This window comes from Scomber japonicus, chromosome 10 (assembly GCF_027409825.1).
Source record: "Scomber japonicus isolate fScoJap1 chromosome 10, fScoJap1.pri, whole genome shotgun sequence".
Lineage (NCBI taxonomy): Eukaryota > Metazoa > Chordata > Actinopteri > Scombriformes > Scombridae > Scomber > Scomber japonicus.
The window spans coordinates 15,485,593-15,503,702 of NC_070587.1; the positions used below are offsets into that span (position 1 = coordinate 15,485,593).

Here is an 18,110-nt window from a genome sequence, read left to right on the forward strand (position 1 = left end):
CTTTTCTCTGTCCCTCCAAGGCCTCCAAACCCTGTAATCCCTGTATGTTTTTATCACACACTGACAAACCAAAAGATTCAGTTAAGCAAGAATCTCTGTGTGTGCGTGCATTTTTGTACTTTGTGCATCAAGGCTTTTTTTCTGTATTTTTCTATGTGTTTGTTGGCATGTCAATGTGTGCATGGGTTGCACGTAGATCTTACACAGTGCCAGTACCACACACTTCCCCATTCCCTTGAATGAGAAAGTGTGTGTGTGTGTGTGTGTGTGTGTGTGTGTGCGTGTGTGCACATGAAGGCGCAAACCTCGCCCCTTCAACTTTTTGTGGTCAGAAGGGTGGGAGGAGGAGGAGCAAGAGAAAGGAAAAAATTGGCGTCAAAGAGGTGCTACTCCCTTGTTGTTGATAAGAAGATGGTTATGACTAAGGACTTGTTTATCACAAGGGCTTGCATTTTTAATCTAAACATTTTTCAGTTCAAATTTTGCAGTACCAAACAACGTAATATGTTTTTTGAACAACTCATAGAAGCATTTTACCTAACCCTGATTAGGGTTAAATAATGATCAAAGTCATGATCAACAGAAATTACCACTTACTGTTGGCAGGAAACACTAGTCTCCAGTTTTAATGCCCCGCATTTTGTTGCCCCATCCATCAAACCTCCTCCTTTCATTCCCATCTTGGTGTTCTGGCTGTGTTCAACATCGCTCTCATGTTCACTCATTTACTATTCTCTACAACATATTAAACACTGTTTTTGTGTGTTGATTTTGCACCATCAGATGTTGTGTTGCATAACTTTAATATAAACATTGCATTGCTTTGCTAGTATTATTGATCTATTGTGTGAATTTTTAGGGTACCAATGTATTGTATATTATACACTGGGCATAAATAAATGCACTAGGTAGCAAATAGGGTGTTATGGAAAAGTGCTGTTTTCAAGTACCGAACAATGATCAAACCAACTAAATAAAAAGAAAGAAAGAAAGTGGAATCTGCTTTTTATCTTAATTAATCTCCCAATTTAATTGAGCATGCAGTTAAGCAAACTTGGAGATTCTGAAGAGATTTACAGAGGCATTCAGTACTCTGTTAAGTGTTGTTTGACATTATGACAAGGAACTGATAAGCTTCTGTAAACAAGTGTATGTGTTCTATCAACAACAGCATAGTTCTGCTCTGACTTCGCAGTAAGTTTGCTCATTAGTGCTACATTGATCCACTGGCTGTCCAATGCTTTGGACTAACTGTTAAATCAAATCTAAAATTCGGGAGCTTGTTCAGTGGTCAGTAGTGATTGGTAGATGATGGCAGGGAGACCTAGTACAGGAATGTGGTTGCTCTTTTTTGCCACTATGCTCAACTATGTCTGTGGATCTACAGAGGTCTGCACCAACTCCCTCCTTCCTGGAGCTAAAGGTATGAGCTGATGTGTGTTATCTGAATGTGTGTGAGGATAGATGGATGGATGGATTTTCTCATACTGTTGGAAATAAGTCAATTTAAGCTTATGACTTAAATGTTATACAATGTGAACATAAGTATGCAGTATGTGTGAGAGTGGAAATGTCTGAGGAAACACCCTTAATATGTTTCAGGGTTTACAGAACTGATGGTAAAGGTACTAAGCATGTAATGTCCTGCAGTTTATTAGCTACCCGTCTGCTACCCCATAGTCTTTTAGAGGGAGTGCCTCCCCTTCGTGTGTTTTCCATTTTACGACATCCAGTAGCTTGTTCCCCTGCTGGTTCAGACAGACAGACCTAATAAAACAAACAGTAAGCTCAGCACCATTTTTTCCCCTTCTACTAAAAAACATGAATTATTGTTCTGCCTTAAAAGACAGTCAGAGAGAGTTTGGAAATCTGTTGATTAAAAAAGCAAATGTTTTAGCAGTGCAAATTAGGTTTCTGATAAGAATTTTATCATTCTTGAACACAAAAAGATGCATGTTAGTTCTGCTTTTAGGAACCAAGATTGTTTTACAACAGGAGATTTGAAAGAACAAGTTCCGGTGGTAGCATGTGTAGGCAGATAGGAAGGAGTCACTAGTACAATCATATAATGTACAATCTGGGAAATGAGTGTCTGTTTTCTGTGTTAGTAAGAAAGTCCCCTTGTACCAGTGTGTATTTAGACAGCTGCCACTAAACTGTACTGATTATTTGTCCAAGAATCATCTCAGATAATACTGACCACAGTGTGTGTGTGTGCGTGCGTGCATGCATGCATGCGTGTGTGTGTACGGTCACTTCTGCGTATTTGAGTGGGTGTCGGACGTGTATGTTTTTATGTGTTTCTCATACTTCCGAAAAATGTCCACCCAATTGTCCTTTTTTATTTGAACTCTTTCAACAAACAAACTTGCATTTACTGGTACTTCAGCGTTTTTTAAAATAGTTTTACCAGAATCTTATTTCTTACTGAGACATAAGAACGTGGAATTGGCCAAAATGTCTCAGTTTGTTTAAAAAAAGTTGGCTTACATAAAGCCTTGAATTGACTTTTCTTCTCTTAGGTCACATATATCTATTTGACTACACATTAATTGATTCTTTTGCTATTACTTCTAAATCTTCTAAATCACTGCTGGCAAATTGTATATTAACTGGGAAATCTCAATGGTATTTGATATTTAAATCACACAAATGAGTAGTTCTTTACTTTATGCGTAAGAACTGAACTCTTGAAAATGCAGTGAATTAGGTTACTTGTTAATGTCTACAAAGCTGCAGAAGCAAATCATCCATTTTCCTAAGTACTCTTTCAGACCTGTAGAGGTGGTCTGTTACAATCCTTCATTTCAAAGCCCAGAGCTTAACACGATATAAAGTGCTGCTGGCTTTAAAAACTGGGGCAAATTTACAGCTCTAATAGACACTCAGAAACCTCTCATGATTTCCTGCCAAGAGCTCCTCCAGCAGTGGACCCACCAGAGATATTTCTCCTACACTTTATTTGTGCTTTCAATTCTGAAAACTATTTTGTACTATTAATACTTTTATGGAGCTGGTGCTTTTAAAAAGTTTTATTAGCTGGGATGCACAGTTATTAAAATGGAACCTGAGGGGTCGAATCTCCTCGTTATGTACAAAAACACTCACCCCAGTGCAGTGCTGTAGAAATTCTTGGCCAACCATTAATGTAGTGTATTATCTTCATGTTGTATACACTCTAGTATGCATGCACTTTGAACGAATGCAGTTTACCTTTTTGGATTGCATATCTCCTTTCACACTCCTCTTTACTGTGTTTATTTCCATCAAGGAGACCAAGGTGAGATTGGAGATGAGGGAGATCAGGGGAGACTGGGGAAGAATGGACCACCAGGACTTCCAGGTAGGCTATCTACAGCTTCCTTCCATGTATTATATGCAGTATAAGATGCGAAAAAGGGGTTGCCTGAATATTTAGTCCTCATACAGTACATTGCTCCTGTAAAGTAGGAATGTTAATTAAACTCTTGTAAAATGTACTACTGATATAATCCCACAGTATATATTATCATGTGTAGCAAGGGTTAAAAATAATCAAGGTAATGGACAAGGAAGCCTCACCTTTTTTATATTTATCACAGAAACTTAAAGTCTCAAAATATCATTTATATTTCTGGTGTAACATAAATATACAATCACATCTTACTCTATGGTGTTAGTGTCCCAACATACACTTCCTGCTGACTTTGCCCTGACAGCCACTTTAGAATTTTCCTGCTCTGTATAGTTTGCTTTCTTTTGCTGTGTGGGAGATACAGAGGCCTGCTTTGCTCTGTGACGGATAAACAACCCTACACGTCTGCTTTACTGAGGAGGAAACAGACGTGTTAATTGCTGCTGAGGAAGGCAGTGGTGTCCCACTTCAACATTTGTGTTCCAAGAGAACTTCCAGCTGGCCGACCAACCAGGCATATAATATACACAGATGTCCACATACATAAACATACGTGAGTAGATACAGTACTGTATGCACACAAGGCATAGAGTAGAGCATAAAGATACAAGAAGGTAGATGTACAAGGAAAGAGACACAAATACACACAATACTTACACAGACAAGCACACCATGGAAAGGCACTGGTTACTGGCTGCTTGCTCTCTGCAGATGTTTGTTTTATTCCATAACTATACACATACACAGTCACATTTGCACTCACACAATAGACACACACTTATTCATCAGACTTTAAAAAAAAAAACAATAACCAGAAATATTCTGAGTCAGTTAAAAAATGAATGAAACTTCTCAACTTTTTAACCTTGGGGTCATTTTTCAACATTGTAGCAAATCCAATCATTGTGTTTTTTCTCTCGGTATGCTTAATGTAGGAATGAACACAGGTTCTTACACCAGGATGACTTTGTAACTTTGTATAGCAGGTCAACAGATGACGCATGTATTCCCTCTCTTCATTTGGGCTTTTTTACAGGAAGTAGTTGCTTCATTTTGGAATAGTGAAAGGGAATACGTGACTGTTAATGCTCTGGAGAGTAACAAAAACAATTTGTTGTTCTCAGCTCATTAACATCAACAACCGGTTGTGGTTTTTAATTGTGCTTTACTCAAAATTGCTTTTAGTTGGGATTTCACTCTTACAGACAATAGATTGTGGTGTTATGAAATGGTGTTCTTATTTCTTGAACAGAACCTGTTGACACAACTAGCAATGAAGCATATGTACAACAAATGGAAACTCTGGCTCAAAGCGTTTGTTTGATGTGACCCAGCTCTCTTCACTTTTTCCACTAAACCCTAAAAAGCAGTAATACCAGCATTCATATTTGCTTAAAATGACTGAGCAAATAATGTATGATGAATGACTTAGGTATGTTTCATATTTTAATTTTTTGTCTTATGCTATATTAAGTCTGATGCCAGTTTGAACTTTTTTTCAAAATGGCTTAGGGTTGTTTAAAATGTGTCTCGGGCTCCTTGATTAGGATGAAAAATGTGGCTTCCACCTCCTTAATCCTCCAGCTGCTGGAGAATCCAGACGTTAAACCAGTTGGAGGGGTTGGCCATTATAAAGAGCGACTCCAGTGATAGGAAGGACTGTTATCTGAAAGTTTAGCAAGACGGTTTAACTGGCACACATAAGCACTGCAAAAACAACATTAATCACCTTTTATAGACACACACCTACAATCATTTCTCAAGTTAGTTTAGGTTGGGATAGTGATTCTCAGGCATTCTCACAGAAAATAACCCAAAGAATTCATACAAATGATCGTGAAATAGTGAAATTTCCCAAAGGCCAGAGCTTTGGAGTACACCAGACCTCACACAATCCATAAGACCTCACACCTCTCACCAACACTTCTCACAAATCATCAAGTAGAAAATCAACATGAGAAAGTGGGGAATGGGAAATAGTAGTGAAAAGCTGGCTGTGTGTGTGTGTGTGTGTGTGTGTGTGTGTGTGTGCGTGTGTGTGTGTGTGTGTGTGTGTAGCAAATCCCTCTAATAGCAATAGGCCTCTCCAGTGCGTCACTTTGTATTTCAAATACCATCAATTTCCAGTTGAATAGTTTCCTGAGGAAATACTCATTCAAGTGCTGGCAGAAAGCCTCAGTCTGTACTCAGTAGTTTTCCCATACACACATACAACCTCTCTTTCTCAAATTCTCTGTCCTAACCTTCACTGAAACATTCCTCATCTCCTCAGTATCTCTCATGTCAGTTCTTTATTAAAACAGCCATAGCAGGATTTGGAAGTAAAATGTTACACTAATTGTGCCATTGGGACAACAATAATCAAATTCCATGGTGTTAAAAAGTATATGATCTCTGTGGTAGATATGATGAAGAGACATTTAGTTTCATACAGTAACTAAAATAATAATATGACATAAATATTAACACATGCAATTACTGTTTATTAGATTTCAAAGGTGGACTACTGTTTAGATCACACACCATCACACAAGCAGCCTTTGAACACAGAGTAGTCCAATTGACTTACTGTAATAATAATAATAATAACAACAGCATCAATTTAGGAGCCAAACTATGAAACAGGGATTGCTGGAAAACAACCTCAGGGCTTACAGAGATAATGTCTAAAATATGAGATGAGAGTATGCAATAATATTGGTTAGATTTGAAGAGAAGTAAATTGGAAGGAAAATGATGAACCATATGAAAAACAGTAATTGGAACAAAACAGAAGTAGAATATCTAATAATCAGGAATCTTTTGCATGATATAGTGACATCTGCCATATTTGTACATGAGGTTCTGGAAAATGTCAAATATGGTGGATCTGAATGTCATGTTCATTGTGATCATACTACCATGTTGATTAGGTCCTCTTGAACCACTCTTCTGTCTCCCGCCACTCTTCTCTCTTCTACTCTCATCTTCTTCCTCAGGTGCACCAGGTGAGACGGGGCTTAAAGGAGATGTTGGTCACACAGGAAAGATGGGGCCCACTGGAGATAAAGGTGCGGCAAAAAAAAAGTCATTTTGATGAGATCTACACAGGCCTTTTAACTTTACATTACTAACTCACATATATTGTATGAAGAATGGGACAGTGCAACAAGGAGGAAAACGTTTGTGTCTGTAAAAATACTTCTAAAAAGGGAGAATGATTGATGAACTTGCTGTCATGTTTATGAATTTGTCCTCGTCCCTGTGCCATGAAACTTTTCAACCTGCAGAAATGAGCCTACAGTTGTCAATAACATGCTACAAGAATGCCAGAAATGAAGCTAAATAATAAAAAAAATTGCCTAAAAGAAGAAATACAGCTTTGTGAACTCCTCCTCAGCTTAGACAGCTGCTCCATAACCATTGACACAAAACAGAGAAATAACTAGAATGGAAAATTCTACACAATTCAGAAACGTAATCAGTCCCAAGACTAATGCACACAAGAAGGAATTGCTTTAAAACTAGTCACTGAGAGGATTTAAGCCAATTAGAGTTTATGTTTTAAGTTATCACATCCAAAGATAGACGAAAACATAATCCTATGATGTCATGCAGTTGCTTTGGCTGTGGGTGGTTGAAGCAATTTTTTATCTTTATTTTTATTTTTATGAGCAGTCATGTTCCCCTTTTCTACACATTTACTTTTCTCAGTATTCATTATGTTTAATATGCTTACAGGAAAGTGGCTTTGCATCAGCCATGTCAGGCAAAGCAGTGAGGTCACAGGTTTGGATTTTTCCTTGATCCTGAGAGCTCATGGCTCATAAAACACCTGGAGAAAAAAATCTTATTTTTAGGGCAACGTTAGCTTCAGAAGAATCACAAACTATAATTCAGTTACTCTTTACTCTTTTTAACAGATTACTTAACACGTCAGTTTTCGATTTTCACATCCATTTTAGCAAAATTGGTCTCCAGCCAAGATTCTATATATGAGAATATTCAGATGGTATAGTTTCTTTCTCTTATAATGCTATGCATGAGCCAGTAAATGTCAAGTATATGCACATCTGTACATGGCATGGACGAAAGAACAGTTACCTAAAACTATCAACTATAAAACTGTGTGTTGAGTGAATTCATATGGATTAACATTGTATTTAGTCATTCAAAAAGCTACTATACTGTAGGATAGTAAGTTCAAACTAAAGCCACTTACTGTGTTTGCAAGTATTTACACATTTTAAGTGAGTTATTCTTCCATTTATATCACTGTGGTTCAGAGTGTCAGCTGAAGGCTCATATTATGGCTATTTATCCCTTTCCACCACAAAAAAACACACGGGTAGCACAGACTGTACAGTTACAATATTTCACTGTTCTGGCTGTTCCTCATGCAAATTAATTGTGCCTATTGTGATGTTTGTATTACAGCCCACTTCCCCAAAATGTGCAACTGCCAGTTGGGTTAATTTCCACAGTTAAACTGTGGGATGAGTGAATATGTTTTGGAGACAGTGTGGACACTAAAACTATATTTTTAACCAGATTAACATTTTGTAATAAATTATTTTTACAACATTGATGTGAAATTTAAATCTGGGTTATCATCATTAAAATCTAAATTTGTGCGCAGCAGGATTGAACATGTTTCATGTATAATACTGCTATCTAGTGGAAATCATTTGTAACTACATCATAGCTCATATCCAATAAAAGAACAATTATTGAAAGTCTGTGATAATAGAGTATTATGTATTAATATTTTTTTGGCTATTAATGAAAATATAGTATGAATCAGCAGGATCACATAAGTCTCAATTGTAAGAATGGTCTCTTGTGATTTCTATTCCTCTGCAGGTGACAAAGGAGATTCGGGTTTAGATGGGCCCCCTGGTTTAAAAGGGAAACCAGGTGAGATTCCTATGCAAGACTATAACACCATTCAGCTTGCCATAATAATGATGATGATCCTTAATGGGATCTTTGAATGTCTTTTGTCTTTTGTGTGGAACCCAGGAAAAATAGCTGTTACTGCGGTAATGGGGACCCTAAATAAATATAAAATACAGTTACTGTTTACATTCTCAAATCAAATGACAACTAATATGTAACAATGTAGGCCTCACATCCCTTTTTTTTAACTAAAGTAGTTCCCTAATTATGATTTGCAGCAGGACAATGATCTCAAACATTCACATAAAAGCAAACAATGGCATTTTTTAAAAGTCAAGTATGACTAAGTCAGGGAACTGACCTCAATCCATGTGACTGTGTGTTTCTCTTCCTACAATAGCTGCAGTTCACACACTTTGTAGAGCGTCACCTGGGAAAATACTAGTGTCATCTGACTCAAGAAAAAAGTGTCACCATTCTTCCGTGTACTGACTGCACTTTGTACATGCCTGTGCTATTAGGTCCTGTGCAAACTAAAATGCTAACCCTTGTTTAATCCATCAGGCACTACATGTGACTGTGGCAGGTACAGGAAGGTGGTTGGACAGTTGGACGTTAATGTAGGCAAGCTGAGGAATGCTGTCAAGTTTGTAAAGAACAGTGAGTCCCTTTAATTTCTGTTGTCTTTGATTTACAGTTTTATTTACAATGTTTTTGGTTGTCTGCTAAAGTGCAATTTGTTCTCCTTAAACCATGACCAACCTTAACCCTTTACTCTCCAGTCATCTTGGGGCTGACAGAAACAGAGGAGCGCTACTATCTGCTGGTGAAGGAGCCTAAGAGGTTCAGGGAGGCCGCAATGAACTGCAAGCTAAGAGGAGGCACGCTGGCCATGCCGAAAACCATCAACAGCAACCACCTCATAGCAGATTACATCAGTCGATCAGGACTGACACGAGTTTATATAGGGGTTCAGGCTCAAACCCAGGATACAGTAAGTGGTCCCCAGCATGACATACATGTGCACACACACTGAAACAGGTGAACTGTCACTTTCTGGTCTTTACATAGAAGAAGATCAGCCATCAACAACAGATAAAATTCCATTAAATGTGGTGAATTGATATATCAACAAGCAATTCATACGTTTTATTGATGGAGGGTCATACTATAATGGTGGCAAACTGCCACATTTTTCATCTCCTGTCCTGTCATACAGCAGTGTGATCTAAGGACAAATCCTGACCTGATTAACTTTATGATAGTGTTCCTTGGCGTGAATAATTTTCTCATTATTTCTCTCCTATGTTTCAGGATGGACCACGCAATTATGTTTATGCAGACTCGCACCCTCTGCAGGGGTTTGCAGCTTGGAGTCAAGAGGAGGAGCTGAACTCCAGATTATCTCCCACCACAAACTCCAGCTGTGTGGAGCTGCTCAGCACAGGAACATGGGGTCATGTTGAGTGTAATGCCACCATGTTTTTCGTCTGTGAGTTCCCAAAAAGCAGGAGAAGAGGAGGAGGCGGAGGAAGAGCAACACCTGCCTTGGCATCATGATAATTCAATGAGACATCCACACTTGCATGCCAAAGTATACAGTTACAGTATGTTTTGTAGTAGGCCCATGTATTAGCAATTTATGTAGTGTTAGGATTTTACACAAATGCAGCACCTGTGTGAGCATGCTAGAAGTGTGGCTCACTGAGATGCAGTGTAAAGAATGGATTGAATGCATTTGTCTTGCATTTTGTCTCAACAAACTAGCTTGCTAGCTTCTGTGCTAATAACTTGTTGGCCTTTTACAGAGTGCTTTGTCTCAGCTAGCTGTGGTTGCTTGTATACAGGACACGCGAGTACATACAGTATATTCTGTTCCAGGTATGTTCATGTAACTGTGTTTGTTGTATCATGTTTACTGTGAAACTTCAGAAAGCTATATATGTGTGTGCTGCGCCAAAGGTGACTATGATGAGCCAACTGTGTGACTGCACAAGTACATATATTTTCTTTTCCTATCCAAACAAACAGCAGCACAGAAATAGACAGCAGCTTCTCGTATATCATCTCTGCACTAAAAAAACCCATGAAAAACAAAGAGTCAAGTGTTTGCTGTGGTTTCATTAGTGTCTGGCTGAGCTCAGTTACTGTAAATAACACTACATGTACTCTATGGTTTAATATGACACTGCTACAGTGGGAATTGAAAGACAACTCATGATCTTGCTTTAGACTACGATTTCATAAAGACCTGCTGCTTCTCACACACACACACACACACACACACGGGAAGAGTCATGTGTCACCTCAAAGGACATAACACTCACTTGCATTCATTTCTTGGAGGCCTATCCTAACTTAAACCACAACCACCACATGTCTAACCCCTACCTACCTAACCTTGAATGATTTACGTTAAGGGAATCTGATTTTTGTCCCCATTAAGGGAGTTGAGTCCCCACGACACAACTGTGAAAACAGACTTATATCCCCACAAAGTGAGAAATACCTGGACCACACACATACACAATTACACACCCATACAGAAACACACTCCTGTGTTAAGCCTTCCCCTCCATCTATTTGGCACATGATGAAAGCAGTGTTACCAGCCTGTCGGTCACACATCTCATTCAAGAGCTTTTGTGTTTGTACACCTGTCTCTACGTCTCTCTTTCTCCCTGTGCAAACACAGGAGAGGTGAAGAGTGAGAATGAAGTGTGCAGCCCTGATGTAAAGAGTATACCAGTATATATATTATGTTATGTAAATAAAGTCATTTTCACTTCTCTGCAGCCTAAATGGGAAGAAATGATTGGTCAACCTTATTCTAAACACACACTCCCCTTACCTCTTTTGACTCTGAAAGATTTAAACTTTGCATATGACCCTGAAAAAATTGATGGTTGCTTATCTATCTATCCATCGATCTATCTCTAACTTTACCTCTAGTCAGACAGGTGCCTTGGTTGCCATGGAGTCTACTGCCAGTGTTGAGGTCATTGATAAAATTTGAGGTTACTGTTGAGCTGAAGGGACCATAACCCCGACTAGGAAAAATCCCTCACAACATGTATATTAAAGTAAGACATCTCCATCAATTCAAATAAGTAAGTGCATGGTGGTTATAGGCTGCAGATGATTTTAGTCAGTCAAATCAATTATGAATATATTGAACAACTGAAAATGATCAGTTTCTAGCAACAAAAAGTTGAAGATAATAACAGTAAAATACACTCATGGGGAATTGAACATAGCGGTGAATGTGAATGTGTGTCATATGTGTAGCCTGTGTCACTTTTGTTCTACAATGAAAAATATCTATTTTACATCAATGTAAATGGCATTTGGTGAAGAGACCATTAAAACTGGTTCATTCACCACGGGTTTGTAATTTTTAAACAGTGGTTTGTCCTCAAAAATACCTGAAGTATCATTCTGAAGACAAAGACAAGTTTGATTAGTGTGAATAACTTCATGGGAAAATGCTAGATTCAACTTTCAGTGAGGAAATATGTTGGTTTGAGAATGAGGAAGTGCTACTTGCAGTTGTGTGAGAAATATTCTGGTATCTTACAACATTTTACAGAAAACACTTTCCATTTAGAAGTAATATCTTCACACGCCCTTACTATGTTTATACATCTCACTTTCACATACACATTAAATTAAATTATAACTAAATTAATCAGCAGTTTTTTTTCTCACATAAGTTATTGAAACATTTCCCAAAGAAGCTCATCTGTCTCCACTTCAAGACATGATGGTAACAAAAAGTCTTCATCCAAACAAAATGTAATAACCTGAACACATGAAGAAAAAAAGTGAATGAGTGAGATGGTATAGAATAGAACCTCTCCAATATTACATTTTTTTAAAAATATTATTCATAGGCAAGATGTTAGCCAAATCAACTTTATGAGGTCAGAATATGTCAGACAGCTGGATGTGGCCGTCGGCACCCATATAGCCAAAAATTAATTCAACTTTCAAGTAGCCTGAAAAGAATCTGAGGGTAAGCACTGAGACAGATTAAGATATTTATGGGGAAGAAAATAATTGTAGAAAATCTACTCTGCTCTTTGGCCCTGTGTATCCTGCTTGATTAGAAACTACTTGCTTAGCACTTACTGTACTTACGATTAATTGTCTGTCTTATCTATATAAATTGATAAAATATATGTACATGTGTATCTTTACTTTGTCTGCAGTTTGCCTCTGACCTTGGTTCACACAGCACAGCATTAAAGACAGACAGATGAGGGGGCACATAGAAAAAACATTGTATTAGATACAGTCAGTTACAGTCAGCAGATTCTAACACTGGTTCAGTCTGAGGTGAGGGAAATAGTAGGTTTCCAATAAGTAGTGCTTGGACATTTTAATACCTAACTTTCCAGTTGAATTGAACTATGTCTGTCAAGTTTTTGAGCGTTATGCACCTTTAGGCCACTAGAGGGGGACTGATCGGTTGTTGTCTGACTTCATAAACTAGAAAAAAAATGTAGCCTCTATTGAAAACGCCTTGTATTTCTGTCTTCTCACAATCTAAAGCATTACCAACAATCTGTCAAATGTACTAGTTAATAATATAATTGCAGAGGGGCTTACAACGTAGCCTTTTATTCTTGTTATTTGTGACTTAAAGATTACTAAACAATTTTCTAGCAGAGGAACTGGATATAAAACTCCCTTGCAGGTAGATATATAGATATAGATATAAGATATGGATATATGATATTATTTGTAGAAGGACAGAGACCATACCCCCTTTTGCCCTGCTCTTTGGCCCTTTGTAACCTGCTTGTGTTCACTGCTACCAAAAGCTATCAAGGCTAATTATTTTCCATTTAAAGGCTGCAATAATAAGAAGAATTGGGAAGCTGGAAAGGTGGGTTTCCCCAAATTTGTAGCCAAAATTGCATGACTGGCACATTAATAATCACATGCAGACATCCTGTTAGGAAGTATTATGTAAGCACATTTTTGCTGACCTGTAAAAGTCCCCTCTTTAAAGATTCAGTCCGCAATCCTTATATTGATAAAAGACAGAACCCAAGTCACTGTGACAGTAGACTCAGTCATGAGCATTCTGCAAGCATGCATACATGGGCAAACTGTAAATCATTAATCTGCGAAGTTTGCAAGCAAACACATAATTAACTGTTTCTTTTCAGAGTTATATCATAGAAAAAATTAAGTAAATGCTTCATATATTCACTAGAGCTAATGTCAAAAAATTATCATAGTGCAGCTTTAAATGCTTGTGTTGTCCAAGCCATTGTCTTGCCAACAAACACAATTCCCGGAAGTTTGTATTGGCTGTGTCAGCAGATAAATGTTTTTTAAGGACTGTTTGATGCCACACTTGTAAACTCTGTGCTAGAGTGAAGACCAGGAGGGTGAAAAAACACAACATTTCAAATTTGACACATGTCAGTGGTATTTGACAGAAAGGCTGGGGAAATTGGAGGAGATGGTTGGAACCTGATGGATACTCAAGAGAGATCCAAATGCAGTGGGAGATCTCGAGGTTTGGGTAAGAATACTCACTTATGTATAATACAGTATTTATAAGTAATTATGGGCTTTTTGTGTATATGAGCAAATGCTGGGAGGAACTGGCATGATACTGCTAATTAAATAATTCTACAAATTTATGGAACTGCATTGCTTACTTGTGGTTTTCATTTCTTCATGGCAATAATGTGTGATTCAGTGTGGTACATTGGAACTGCAGCGTGCCTGGGGCTGCTGTATCTTCTTCTGCTGGTTGTGATCTTAAGCTATGTGGTCAACAGTGAGTACCATACTGTCTTAACAATAAGCATAAATGCCAAGTAAAATCTCAAGTGTATGTCTTTTTATGTGAGCAAAGAAATCAGAGTTGGTTTAAATAATGAGATGTTCTCCTTATTGCAAGATTTCCTCTAAATGTATAGCAGTGCTCACTTGGTCATTTACATGCTCAATCATGAATTATTAATTTTCTTGTTAAAGATGACAAAGCCACCAGTCCTCAGGGCACTGACCAACTGCAATTTTTCACACTTGGTCAGACCGAGTGTGAAAACCTGACTCTTCAATGGATCCAGTTACAGAAGCGCTACAACAAGTTGTCAGAAAGCACACAGCAGCTACAGACCATGTTCAGTTCGAAGAATGCAGAGCTAGATGCGATCAGAGATGAGAGAGACCAACTGAAGATGGATACCAGAAACCTGACTAAAGAGATGGAAAACCTGACTCTTCAAGGGATCCAGTTACAGAAGCGCTACAACAAGTTGTCAGAAAGCACACAGCAGCTACAGACCATGTTCAGTTCGAAGAATGCAGAGCTAGACGCGATCAGAGATGAGAGAGACCAACTGAAGATGGATACCAGAAACCTGACTAAAGAGATGGAGCTGCTTCAGAGCCGATTCAACACTGTGGTTACGATGCGAGATGAGTTACAAGAGGAGGTCAAAAGGTTGAATCTCAACAGAACAGGTACGACGGCGTATTAGGGCCATAGACTACATGTTAAAAAAAATATTTAAAAAGATACTGGGGGGGGGGGGGGGGGGGGGGTTGTGCAATGTGCTGCCGTGGAAGAACTCATCTAATTGTACTTTTCAGTTGGGTTTAGCAATAAGGAGATAACCGAGCGTTATACTTAAATTAAATTAAACACGGAGTTATAAAATTAAAGGCTACTAGTACTTGAACAGGACGGCCACATATTTATTACTTCACTTTTCTGATCACACGTCAATTGCTGCACATCCAAACTTGTATACTTGTGTACTCCTTCAAAATAAAATCACATCTTTGCTGTATGAATATTCAACCGGAATAATCATACATTGACTCTAACCATGTGTTTGTTATCTTCTTGTATCACCATATCATCCTAATCATCCGCAATTAAAAAAAAACATTGTAAGAAACTGGGTCTGTTTCGGGGAAAAGAAACCATACAATGTCAGAGAATACACGAGTTTATTTCTCATACATTTGAAGGAGAATACCGGAAGTGAGTGTATGAAGATGCGCAGCACTTAATGATCATAAAAGTGAAGTAATAAATGTGTGACTGTCCTGTTCAAGCAGCGGAGCCTCCGTGTTTTCATTTTATAACCTATTTAAGTATAATGCTCGGTTACACAAGTATCTCCTTATTGCTAAACCCAACTCAAAAGTACAATTATATCAGTTCTTCCACGGCAGCATAATGCATGCATGCCTGTCCAGTGTTGCAGAGTGAGGTGATTGCTTGGCAGAATAAAACTCCTTTTTTCACTAATGATAACTAAGGCTTTCAGGTCAGGTCACCCATTATAATTTATGCTGGTCTTTCTAATTTTGAGGAATAATTGTATCCAGCTGTGTTGAGCATTTGTCAGCAATACAAGTAAAAAGCTTGGTTACTGATGAATCCAAGTAGCCTTAATAATCATGTACTGTCTGTTTAATGCTACACAGAGGTACCGGATGCCTCAGACAAAAATCAACCAAAAATCTTGTACTCAAAAATAGCAACTCTCCTAGTAAAAGTTTTGCAAAGAGCATGGTTTGTGCACCACAAGTGAAAGTTTAATCTGCATAACTGTTTCATTTCAATTATCTACAATATTCTACGTAGGTAAGGAATCATTGTGCAGGAATCATTTAGCAAAGTGCAGGATCGGGTTCAACAAATCTTCATGCATTATTTTTTCTTCACATATAACTGTAATATGAATGTATCGTATAAGGCTGACCTCCTTACATTAAACTGCAGTACATAGCCTACAGTAGGAATACAGACTACCCCTGATCATTAGTATGGAGAGGGTTGTATAGGCCTACAGCAAATGTGTATTTCAGCTTTATCAGAATTTTCAAATCTTGTTCATTATTTCATAGTCTCTGTTTGGTCTGATGTGTGATTTGAGATTTTTGTCTGAAGAGTTCCCAATGTGGATGATTTGTTGTTAATCACATCACTTAATTATGGTAATCAGTGTAGAAAACCTGGACAGTTAGCTCCCAAAATGTGTTCCCTGCTTATCCCCCCTAAATCTGAGACATGTATGTTTTCAGGATCACAATGACTAACATGACACATATGCTTTCTCTAGAAAAACTTTGTCCCGATGATTGGAAAAAATACAACAACAAATGCTACTATGTCTCGGCCCAAAGAGTGAGCAAAAGCTGGGACAAAAGCAAAAAAGACTGTGAAGACAGAGGAGCTCATTTGGCGATTATAAACTCACGAGATGAACAGGACTTTGTCAGCAAATTCTACGACCGAACCTGGATAGGTCTGTCTGACAAAGACTTAGAGGGCCACTGGAAGTGGGTGGATGGGACTGACCTGGTAGGTGACGGATACTGGCAAGAAGGGGAGCCCAACAATGATCGTAATATTGAGCACTGTGCGGAGGTCTCGAGAAAAGGGGGTGGATGGAATGACATGCCTTGTTCTGAAAGGTTATCATGGGTTTGTAACCTTCCATTGTGAAGTCATACAAGTTTGTCTTTTGGTTTATGGTGTTAAGTTTCACATTGTACAGTGCATCACATATTTGCATATTCAAGTCCATCTTCTCTCTTAATGTCATTTGCAGTCATTTGCCAGTGTTGTTGTCTGGGCTCTTTGCTGAGTCCACTAACTGTATATAAATATGGACAATGTGTCTCCACTTCTTATCGCTTAACACAAGTAAAGCTAAGATACCACCTTTCTAGGAGCCGTCTGTGTTGTAGAGTTGGGCGGCAGGTTTAAGAGTGGCTGTCAAACAAATAATATAAATGAGCAGTTGGTGTGATAAGAACTGCCTAAAATGACACAAAAAAACAAACATATTTATATATATTTTTTTTTTAGTTTGGCCCAATGATAGCTCCCATTTGCTATCATTGGGGAAGGGAGCAGGGTTGCTGCTTGCCCTTGCTGCAGCCAGCCACCAGGGGACAATTGAGTTATTTGGATTCACTTTTGGGGAGCTGTCATGAAATCTATATTTATATACAGTTAATGACTCAGTCAGGTAGTGATAACAAAATAAGATGTTTTAAGATGTTAAGATAATTACTCTCCTTCTGGAAGATGGCTGACAGTCTGATGACACCTGTTCATGTCTCTATAATCATTTTTTATGTTCATTATACAAACAACCATATCTTTCTAAATTTGTATATGAAACAAAGGGCACTGATACATCCAATGAACAATTATAGCATCCAACTAAGTTTCCTTCATCCAACGTTATTATATCATGTTTATTGATTTTTATCGATTATTTGTTCCTGCTTTTGCCAATTAGTAACTCTAAAATTGGTCAGATGAGCCAAAATATATTGTTCACTAAACTGACAAATTATCCAGCCACTGAAATGAATAATGTATAATGTTCTAGCTTCTGAAGGTTTTCTTCCATTGCTTATAAAGATGAACATTATATAACATGGAGAAAAAAAACCCATTTATTTTATATTTCACCATTTAATGATTAAAGTATCACAGTCATATGTTTGTTGCATGTAATAAATCATAAGAATCAACTGTTTAGTGTGAAGGAAGGTTTATTTCTGGCTCCCTGCTAGTGTGAAGATGGAGGCAAGGCCCCCAAAGTCCCACCGTCCTAAAGGTCTTTCCATGTACAAAGGACATGGTCAAATATTTGTTTCTAACATCTTTTCCTATCTCCCCCATTTTCTTTCTGCTTGAAAAACATTAGCTGTAACTAAATATTCTAATCTAGTAGTGCCAAGTGTATAAACAATGAAACAATGGCCTTATACCATGTGATAGGATGCACATTCTTATCATCATGTTATAGATTTGCACTAGGAGCCACACTAAACT

The 18,110-nt window shown here is 38.0% G+C and overlaps 2 protein-coding genes across 2 annotated transcripts; both read left to right on the forward strand.

Moving 5' to 3' along the window:
* Window positions 1–1,198: 1,198 nt before the first annotated feature.
* colec10 (collectin sub-family member 10 (C-type lectin)) lies at window positions 1,199–11,619 on the forward strand. Its single transcript, XM_053326352.1, has 7 exons — window positions 1,199–1,423; window positions 3,272–3,343; window positions 6,373–6,444; window positions 8,237–8,290; window positions 8,837–8,932; window positions 9,055–9,266; window positions 9,587–11,619. The coding sequence occupies exons 1-7, from the start codon at window positions 1,309–1,311 to the stop codon at window positions 9,830–9,832; spliced, it is 867 nt and encodes a 288-aa protein (XP_053182327.1). The 5' UTR covers window positions 1,199–1,308; the 3' UTR covers window positions 9,833–11,619.
* Window positions 11,620–13,705: 2,086 nt separating this feature from the next.
* On the forward strand, window positions 13,706–16,934 carry LOC128366840 (C-type lectin domain family 4 member F-like). The gene is made up of 4 exons (XM_053327608.1): window positions 13,706–13,811; window positions 13,992–14,072; window positions 14,273–14,764; window positions 16,378–16,934. Exons 1-4 carry the CDS (start codon window positions 13,706–13,708, stop codon window positions 16,761–16,763), a joined length of 1,065 nt encoding a protein of 354 aa, XP_053183583.1. The 3' UTR covers window positions 16,764–16,934.
* Window positions 16,935–18,110: the final 1,176 nt, after the last annotated feature.

What these genes read in the sequence shown, in the direction of transcription:
- colec10 (XM_053326352.1), top strand. Translation starts at nt 1,309, where the DNA reads ATGATGGCAGGGAGACCTAGTACAGGAATGTGGTTGCTCTTTTTTGCC. An exon ending in TGTCAAGTTTGTAAAGAACA is followed by an intron (nt 8,933 to 9,054) that starts GTGAGTCCCTTT and finishes TTTACTCTCCAG; the next exon opens with TCATCTTGGGGCTGACAGAA. An exon ending in AGGCTCAAACCCAGGATACA is followed by an intron (nt 9,267 to 9,586) that starts GTAAGTGGTCCC and finishes CCTATGTTTCAG; the next exon opens with GATGGACCACGCAATTATGT.
- LOC128366840 (XM_053327608.1), top strand. Translation starts at nt 13,706, where the DNA reads ATGTCAGTGGTATTTGACAGAAAGGCTGGGGAAATTGGAGGAGATGGT. An exon ending in TGGGAGATCTCGAGGTTTGG is followed by an intron (nt 13,812 to 13,991) that starts GTAAGAATACTC and finishes TGTGTGATTCAG; the next exon opens with TGTGGTACATTGGAACTGCA. An exon ending in CTTAAGCTATGTGGTCAACA is followed by an intron (nt 14,073 to 14,272) that starts GTGAGTACCATA and finishes TTCTTGTTAAAG; the next exon opens with ATGACAAAGCCACCAGTCCT.